At 38.6% G+C, this 10030-nt stretch overlaps 1 protein-coding gene across 24 annotated transcripts in view; it reads right to left on the bottom strand.

Annotated features, from left to right (window-relative positions):
- Positions 1-10030, bottom strand: part of LOC126591052 (uncharacterized) — a 39442-nt gene that overhangs the window by 28788 nt on the left and 624 nt on the right. For 10 of the 24 annotated variants that reach the window (XR_007612232.1, XR_007612228.1, XR_007612229.1 and 7 more), the window contains exons 2-5: positions 6968-9612; positions 6138-6785; positions 4629-5943; positions 3866-4212 (exon numbers count right to left, since the gene is read on the bottom strand). Coding sequence is in view for 17 of the 24 variants with exons in the window: in XM_050256592.1 (XP_050112549.1) it covers positions 3866-4212; positions 4629-5943; positions 6138-6785; positions 6968-9612 (4955 nt within the window). In the remaining 7 variants the exon portion in view is untranslated. Of the gene's footprint in view, positions 1-2245; positions 2376-2546; positions 2643-2749; positions 2842-3015; positions 3171-3570; positions 3775-3865; positions 4213-4628; positions 5944-6137; positions 6786-6967; positions 9613-10030 lie in introns of all 24 variants that reach the window. The other 14 variants (XM_050256598.1, XM_050256597.1, XM_050256594.1 and 11 more) reach the window with 10 other exon arrangements.

Here is a 10030-nt window from a genome sequence, read left to right as displayed (position 1 = left end):
ACCCATTCCGAATCTTAATTACCCGTCCCGACCTGAGTTTTCTATATCCGGTTGCCCACCCTCTTGTATTCTTACCACGAGAATCACTTATCTAATTCGCCATTGAGTCAATTTTTTAAATAAATAACACAATAACACGTGAAGATAAACTTAACATAAAATATATATATATATATATATATTAGAAAAACTTTGTTTTGAATGATTCATTCATTTATCTTGTCGAAAGTATAAAGGTCATAAAAAATAGGGATAATAATTCTAGCCGTTAAAATCGATAACAGTGGATAACCACCCGAATAGATTGGATTTGGATGTGATCGGGTATATTTTGTATATGGGGAAAAACCGTGAGTAATATTCGGTTTTGGTTTTGGTTTTGGATACGGTTATAGAGGTCCCCAATCCATATATGTCCCCGAATCTTAATCGAATTATATATAATATAATTGTATTATAATATATATATATATATATATATATATATATTATTCACTAAATCTATTACCTTGATAATACAAAAGCTGCACTGTGTGAGTTGCATTTTGTGGGTAAGTTAAAAAGTTTTGATATTAATCAAAATCTATGAGAATCCAGACCAATAGTACTTATAGGAGATATCAAAGATTAGCCAACATTATAAATGTCTAGCTTTAATTTTTATGCTCCACAAGATCCATTCATTAAATCATTTTATACATCAAATATTTAATGACGAAATTAATATTTACTAAATTATTATGCATCAATTAAACGAATAAAATTTTTGTATTGATGAATGAGTATAACCGTTAACCGATGGGGAATCTGTTACTCGATGGGTATGGTTATGGATAATACCTGATGATTAATTGGCGATTATGGATATGATTAATTTTTGTGATTATGGGGATAAATATAGTATTTCCGTCCCAAACCGAACCATTGACATCCCTAATAAAGAATTTCCATAAAACAAGTACACCATTGATGAGGTATCACATTGCTCGAATAATACAAGGGCAATTAGTCACAAACTCATAGTGGACAACTTTTGACAAATTGTGGCACTTTTGATTTCCCTTTTTAAAACTGCTGTGTAATCAATTTTATACGCGAAGGTTCATGCCCTTCATATATTAATCAGAAATAGGAGGCAAAAATGCAGGAACTACTTAACAAAACACAAAGGACAAGAAAACAAACTTGATCATTTGGCAGACCAGGAAAACGCATGGCAACTGTTATTATGTTTTGAATGACTTTCATGTGTACCGTCTAAAATGTAACGGACGCGAAGAATTTCATAGAGCGAGTACATTGTCGTTCTGATATGACATTGCTTGAATAATATAAGAATAATTAATCACAATAACACGTTTTGACAAATCATTACACTTTTGATCACACATTTTAAAAATTGCTCTGTTAAGTGAATAGTGTAATATGAGCTTACTCAATTGACAATTTTTGAACTTTGAGCTTACCCAATTGGAAATTTGTAAACTTTGAGCTTACCCAATTGGTGATTTGTATCAGAAAGTTTTCAGACTATGCATCAGGGCTGTGATATACGCTGTTTTTTTTAAGCAAGCATCCTCTTGGACATCTTCCATCCGATACGAGGTCCTATACTAGTTGGTGTAGCAAATTTGTGGTGGGGATTGAAACTATCATTCTGCTGATGTCTCGCTCAACTTTTGTGTTTAAACACCCTGTTACATCGAATTATTCACGAATTGTGTGTGTGTGTGTGTGTTTTTTTTTTTTTTTTTTTTTTTGTACAAACCATAGGATAATTTATACTAAATTCAACTTGGGTGCAAAAAAGTAAACACACCGCTCTAGTCAACTTAACTTAAATCAAGTATGCGGCTTTATAGGTGCAAATTTTGTATTCTAACCTAATGTGGACTTCTCTATACTAGTTCGTGTAGCATATTTATATATGCTTTCAAGAGTTGCAAACTTTTATTTTTGGAAAACAAGTATATGATTCGATGTTCAATCTTTTGGTGTATGATCGTGAATAAGCAAATTGACCAAAAGAGGAAGAATAAAGGCAATAAAGATTGCTCTATATATACATAATCTTACAACACCCCCATACCAAAATACATACATTTCTAGCATTCACTTATCATCCTTGAGGAGAATGAGGTTAAAAGTTAAACTAAAACCAGTGCATACCAAAGTGGCTGCGCCAAAGAAGCAAGAAAGCAGCAGGAGGTGATGACCAAATTACTCAATAGCTCAGGCAATTGACCTTCTGCCAATGGAAATTGTTACTCTTCTCAACTACAATCAGTCGGGAAATTATTTGAGATAACAATTACATTTCAGCTTGAAAGGGTGTCGCCTGCTCAAGAAACTGTTCACAAATAGACTTTGAAAATCTGCAACGAGAAACGAAAACCAATTATTACAAGTATTTTGGTTTTGATAGGCAGTAACTCAAGGCATTTTACATTTTGCAGAAGGAAAATTGCTCCTTTAACAACCAAACTGCCAGCACAAATGTAGTTTAGAGCACGGAAAGGAAAATGGAGAATAAAGGTAAACATTACCTCTTCTTGACCAGAAGCACTTATTACTGAAGAATATACTGAATAGAGTTTATTGCATTCTGCTGTTGTTTAATTGATGGTTTCGGGGCAAGAGGACTGCAAATGAGCATATTGGAACTTAGTCCAGCAGTATCTTAAAATTGACTAGCCGAAAATGCCAAAGCAATAGCTACTAAGACCATGGCTTTAAACCATAAAAGTACCTTCAGAGATGCAGCAAAAGCTTTCTGGGGGGAAGATTGTCGCTGGGTCTGCTCTATTCTGGCAAGAAACGGCAAAAGCCAGGCAGTTTTTACTGTACAAAACAAGAACCAACAAAAGATTATTTTGGAGCCCGGCCGAGTTGACAGTTTCAAAGGGTACACGATCTATGCCTTTTGCTAAAATACTTATCACCGAGATGAATGTGATGCTCTATAATTTGAAGATCTAAACCATATTTCATGTATAACAATTGAAATATACATACCTTGACCATGAAGGAATAAATTTCCTATTTGGTATGACATTGTCATCATCGTCATTTTCATCATCTGATTCTTTGTATGGAGAGATGTCATAAGACTGCTCTTGACCTGTAATGCCAATTGAATTCTCCATTTCTTTGTCTAAATCGCTCGGTACCTTAAATATCACAGGAAGTATCAGCACAAGGCTTTACAGAGAAGGTAAAAGTGCACAAAAGTATGCAGCTATTCATGCATAAAAAAGCTTTCTACCAGTGGTTCAGATTTGAGTTTACAATAAGCTATTAGGAGTTTTAACATAAGAGAAATCTTGCACTTAGTCGATTGTAACCTTCTTTCCTATATTGTGGTAACGATAGCAAAAGGGAAGGCCTCAAAAGAGTTAAAACCCAACAAGTTTAAGGGTCCCATGCAAACTACAACAACAGAGGATTATAATTCATGCTATGCTCACAGTTTATCACTCTGCTCCAGACTATGCAAGTAAAAGCACTTAACATGCAAGTAGATCCTAACATATGGTGGGTATCGATTGTTAAAAAGTCACCACCATTTACCTCTGCTTTATACCCATAATTACTCAAGGCCTCATGGAACTCTTCGTGGACAATACTTTCTCTTCCGGCATTGCTTATTGAAATCCTGGAAGTACTAGGCTCAGTCTCCGAAATATTTCTGGAATTGTCAAATCCCCTTTCTGCCTCCATTTTCTTATGTGGTATTTCATCCTTAGATTTCTTACCGCCAGGGCCTCTTCCATCCTGCACAAGAAAGCACAATCTAGAATGTGATACCTAACATTGCAAAAAGAAAAAGATATAATGAAATGAGGCAGAGCATAAAGAATCATACAATGGCCTGGCTTTTCATTTCATTCTCTACTTTTTCAGCAGGTAACTTGTATTCATGTTCTCTCTGCTGTCTACGGGCTTCAACACGCATTCTTTTTCTTTCCTTCTCCTTCCTTTCTTCCTCTTCCCTTTGTCTCTTCTTTGATGCCATATCAGCTTCTTTTTTCTTCCTCTCTTCTTCTTTCTTTTTTTTCTGCAGCTCCAACTGCTTCATATTCTCCTGCTCCATTCTTGACCGGTGAAGTTTCAAGGCTTCCTTCTTCATCTTGCGTTCATTCTCTTTCTTTTCTGCAAGACGCTTTGTAGCTTCAGCTGCCTCCAGGGCCTTCACTTTGATGTCCCTCTTTCCTGCAAGAGAGCACAAATAGGTCAAAATACTGAATCAATTCATTCGAGAAAAAGAAGAAACAAAGAAAAGAAAAATATCCCAGAATGCTCATAAGACATTCACAATGGTACAATTAAAAAACAAATGAATCACTATCAAGATCCTTACGAAAAGTGGAAGTCACCTATAAATGTTTTTTTTTTGAAGGATAATAAGGCAACTCAATTTTCATGGGACTTTCAAACATGCACTTTATTTTTTACTCGATGATCCCAGATATGCATTACCAATTTACAGCTCCAAACAAAACCATCATCCATACTGTAACCCAGTTTAGACATACGATTATTATGCATACTCGAAAAATAATCATATGGAATATGTACATGTAAGCAACATCCAAAGTTCAAGATTAAGATTACTAGTAAGAAATTACCTGTTATAACTGCAGCTGCTTGTTTCTGTTGAACAAGTGGAATGAAAGAAGTCATGCTAGACACGATATTGTTACGTTTCGGCTCCTGCTCTGACAAACTTGGACCACCTTTTCTCAAACTGGTTTTTCCAGATAATTTTGGTTTACTGAACCTGTTATGAAGTGATCCAGTGGTCCTCTTAATATCGTTTGTCTCCTTATTGTTATATCTTCTCTTGCTGCTGTTTTGGATTCGAAGCCTCTGTTTGAAGCTCTTATGAGTGCCTGTAAAGCTGATTTCAGTGTTCACGGAATCTAGACTAAGTCTATCTGCATATGGTTCAGCTTTAGAAACTGATGCAGGAGGGTTTGGAATCTCAGTAATGTCAGCAAGGGGTACTCTTTGTATTGAGCTATTTAATGCATCTGAAACAATGCCATCTTGGAAAATATCAGCTACCTCATCTGCATTCTCATTTTCTTCACTGATGCAGGGAAGCTCCGGATTTAAGCTTCCTCGCTTCCTTGAACTGCTAGTCCTTGAACCAGTTATATCCCAAAGTTTCCCAACTGGAGACAGATAAGGTTTCTTAGTATCCCAACTAGATTGACCACTATGATTTAATAGGCAATCAGAATAGGACCTTGCATAAAACGCCTGGCCAACTTCCTCACTCGAGCAACTATGACCATCCCTTAATTGCTTGACAGCATCATTCATGGTCCTCATATCCACACCCTCTAGAAGCCCAGTTGGAACAGACTGGTAGAGATTTGGAATATTATGCAACTTATATGAAGCAGAAGAGCATGCAACTGGAGTTTGCATGCAAGCAGATTGGCACAGCTGCTCCAGAATGCTGGCATGTTCAATTGTAGTGCTTGGAAGGTTCCACTCGTCAAAGCCAACTCCCTTTCCAGCAATGCTTGTTGGTTCATCATCTGTTTGCATAACGAACCCCTCAAGCTCAGGCTTTGTATCATCGGAACCAATCAAATCCAAGGATTGACTACGTGGAGATCCAAAATTACTGGTCCCTTCAAGATCAAATCTCATTTCCTGCATTTCTCTTCGAGCACAAGTCATATGTTCAGCATGTCCTATTGTAAGATGATTCTCAAGAGTTAATGAAACAGTGTTCTTTTCTATGCATTGACTTCGTGAATCAACGATAATGCTTGGCGGATGTGCTACTCCTGTTTCCTCCATCAAAGAATTTTGAGACCGGCCACCAGTCTGCTTCATCAAACTTAAGATTGATTCTTCAAATTCTTTATCCATGAAAGTGAAAGGTGCATTCCCACTTGTATTCCCGCATCCCAAGCTGATTCTACCCTGTCAGACACAACCTTATGCATTAGAAAAGATCAAATAAAAATAGAAGAACAACCCGTCTGATATAAGAGAACAAGTATACAGAAAATCTCAAATAAAACAAAACTACTAAATAGAATAACATAGATGTAAGTGCCACAGCTTAGCCGAGAGAGAGAGAGAGAGAGAGAGATCACTACACAATAGAAGGGTACCTCTGTCATCTGTGCCTTAGGTGAAGATTCAGACCAATCTATCATGTGGTGATCCTCATTTTGATGTGTTTCTTCGACTGAGATTCTGCTGACATTTGATTTCACAACATCCTCCTGGGAAACTGAAAGTCCTTGAGATTCTAGCATGGCCTTTGGACGATGTTCTACACTTCCCAAGTTCCCACACGCAGAATCTCTACTGACAGTGTAAAAGCCATGTTCTCTCAAGTCCAAGGAAGCAGACAAGCAATCAACTGTTTTATGCCCAATCTTTCTTCGTTTATGCTGAGGGCATGAACCCTCCAAAAGAAAGTGATCTCTTGCCTTTGCTTCCTTCTTTTGGCAACTTTCATTAGTGATATGAGAAAAATTAACCGATTCCAAGGGTTGATTTGCATGGTTAGACAGCCGAGGTGATATGCCAATAGAACCTGCAAGTGTACCGCCAGTTTTTCTGGCATTACTGGCTGAATCACTGACATTCAAAGAGCTCTCCTGTTGGCCAGAGCTTCTAGATCTTGCAGTTCTACTAGAGGAGATAGCAGTGCCTCTTTCCTTGCTTTGAAAATCACCTATTTTTGCCTCTTCCACTTCGCAAGCACTTGTATCAGGAGGTTTGACTACGTTCAGTTCATCACTAGTTTCACCCTGTCAAACACAACCTTTTGCATTATAAACGATCAAATAAAAGTAGGCAAGAAAATTACGAGCACAATTAAACAGAAAATCTCAAATAGAAGAAGACTACTAAACAGAATATGGGCCACCACTTAGCCGAGAGAGAGCAAGAGAGAGCAAGAGAGATCACTGCATAACAGAAAAGTAAGTACCTCTTTAATCTGTGCCTTGGGTGAAGATTCAGAGCTCTCTATCATGTCTTGGTCCTCATGTCGAGGCTTTTCTTCAACTGGACTTCTACTAAGAATTGATTTTGCAACATCCTCCCGAGAAAGTGGGCCTTGAGATTCTAGTGAGGCCTTTGGACTGTGCTCTACGCTTCCTGTGCTTCCACACAGAGACTCTCTATTGCCACTTTCTAGCAGAGTACTAGTACCTCCATCATTATGATCATAGGATGCCTCTTTTACTGATATGACAGCATTTCCATTAGAGATACTTTTAGAATCCTCTGCAGGGGATTCAGATAAAGCACTCTGGAGGTCCTTTCCTTTGACTGAAACTTCTGGATCCCCGAGAAAATTCATCGGCAAGGATGAGTTACAGTTTTCTTGGTAATCAACAGTCATTCCTTCGTCCCGTATATCTTCAGTGTGCATCACGGAAAGAGAACTTTTCTCTGATGACCTTCGCTGCATCCCCTCTTTAAGAGGAGTATAACATCCATTCCTACAGGACTCTTCCACATCATCAAAATTAAGTTGCTTGGGATTCACAAACACATTACAATCAGCTGGCTGCCTTGAGGCTAAAACTTCCACTCCAACTTTAAGCCCAGTACCATCCAATTTTGATCCAGAAACTTCAACCAATACATCAGGATCAATTTCAGTTTCTCCACCAGTTGCAGCTTTAACAAATTCACTGGTTTGCGTACAAGGTACCTCTTTTACCATAGTACTTGACACATCCTGGTGCCTGATTCCTGCAGACCCACGAGTCATTTTCTCTGACAAATGCTTGCTGTTGTTGTTGTTACCTGTCTTTCTACCAGCATAGTGATCTGCATCATTTTCCTTGTCTGAAGAATCTGTTGAATTCTCTGCCCACAGATCTAGATCACATTGAATTGGAACAGACCTTCCAGCAGATATTTGAGTTCTCTGTGAATCATGAGACTTTTTAGATGCAGCATATGTTGACTGATTAATTCTTTGACTGGATGTATTGGCGATGGCACCTTTCACTATTTTTTCAGTCCTACACACAGCTTGTGACCCAGTACTTCTGAAGACATACTCCCCAGAAGAATCCTCCTTACTTGAATGCTTTTCCCCATTTACTGCACAAAACTCAAGATTACTTTGAGCAGGTAGAGACCTTAAAATGGACACTTGAGACCCATGTGCACCATGGAAATCAGGATCTCCTGTAGTCCAACTTAAAGGCTGAGGTGGCTGTGTTGACGTACCGCTGGAATGATGGATTATACTGCCATCACCCTTCACAGAAACACAGGAAGTATCTATCTTCGGAGAATTGTTAACATCATTTGGGTTTCGGGAAGAACTTCTGGATCTTGTTATTCTGCCACTGTAATCACTGGTTCCCTTGCCCCAGCACTCCCCCACTTTTGTTTTCGCTTCACAGCTTCCATCAATAACATCACAAGATTTCACCACTTCCACCATTTCATCAACATGTTTCGGTTGTTGCAATGAATTTCTGACACCATCTTCACTTATGCTGTTAGATAAATGCTCCAACTTGGACATTTCATCAAGACGATTAGGTTCTTGACTAGCACTTCTAGATCTTGTTGTTCTCCCAGAGTACATGCTGCTTCCCTTTTTCTTGATAAAATAATCACCTACTTTTGCTTCATTCTCTGGGCGACAATCATTAGTGATATGAGAGAAATTAACCAATTCCAACTGTTTATTTACATGGTTGGACTGCTGAGGTAATATGCCAATAGAATCTGCAAGTGCACCGCCACTTTTTTGGTCAATACAAACCGAGCCACTGACATTCAAAGACCTCTCCTGTTGACCAGAGCTTCTAGATCTTGTAATTCTACCAGAGGAGATGGTAGTACCTCTTTCCTTGCTTTGAAACTCGCCTATTTTTGCTTCTTCCACTTCACAAGCATAATCACTTGTCTCAGGAGGTTTGAATAAGTTCAGTTCATCAACATGGTCAGACTGTAGGGAAGATATCGCACACCCAATTGTTCCACTAGCATACCCAATACCATTGTTCTTGTCCAGTGAAAAGCATTTTTTGGCACTGTTGCGAATTTCCAAAGCTTTTTGTCTGGATTTGGATCTCTGAACTCTAGCCAGTGATAGAGCTGGGTCATGGTAAATGTCAGAGGTTCTTGCATCCCTGTGATCTTCAGGAGATGTATTACTCAGATCCTCTTTTCTCGGATCTTGAGGAACACCGTTGGAGGAACATGCGGCATTACTAACAGGGCATTGTGGCAAGATTGATACCCCATCTCCTGCACCTCTAGCTGCTGATAGAGCTGGATCATGGTAAATGTCTAAGATTCTTGCATCCCTCACATCTTCTGGAGATGTAACACTAGGATCCTCTTCCCTCACATCTTGAGGAACGCTTTTGGAAACACGCCAAGCATTACCTACGCAGCACCGTGGCAAAACTGACACCTCATCTCCAGCACCAAAACCTTTGTCCAAACCATGAAGTTCAGTGCACAAACCATTTGGTAGCTCCCCACTGTGAGTTGTGGGAGCTGGCTTGTCAAACACAGAACAGTGACTACTAAAAGGGATCACAGGCAGCGCGCCACGGAGTGGAACTCCGGAATTCAGCTCTTGTTTTTTCAACACTGTGAAGAACAAATCAAAAGATACTTAATTAAGCATGCACATAAGCACAAGGACATTGTACGTGCATACATACATTACACATACAGCATAAATGTGTGCTCGCGCGCAGTATTCCTTGCCATATTCCATTAATGAATCTTTTGAATTGCAAACATATCCCAAATATAAAAATTATAAGCAGGCAAACAGAGGATTAAGAAAGCCATAACGGTCCAAATTACACCAATAAAAAATGCAATGCAGACAACCAAAGTTTCATTTCTTCGTCATCTAAAAACGTAATTCCCACTAAAACCGAAGCAAAAAAGTTAACAATATTATTCAAACCATGCCCTCAAAAAGTACACAAACACACAATGCAATGTGCAAAGCCTAGGTTTCATTTCTTCATTATCCAATAACGCAATTCCCCCCAAA

Source organism: Malus sylvestris, chromosome 11, assembly GCF_916048215.2.
Source record: "Malus sylvestris chromosome 11, drMalSylv7.2, whole genome shotgun sequence".
Taxonomy (NCBI): Eukaryota; Viridiplantae; Streptophyta; class Magnoliopsida; order Rosales; family Rosaceae; genus Malus; species Malus sylvestris.
This window is presented reverse-complemented; position numbering and strand designations above follow the sequence as displayed.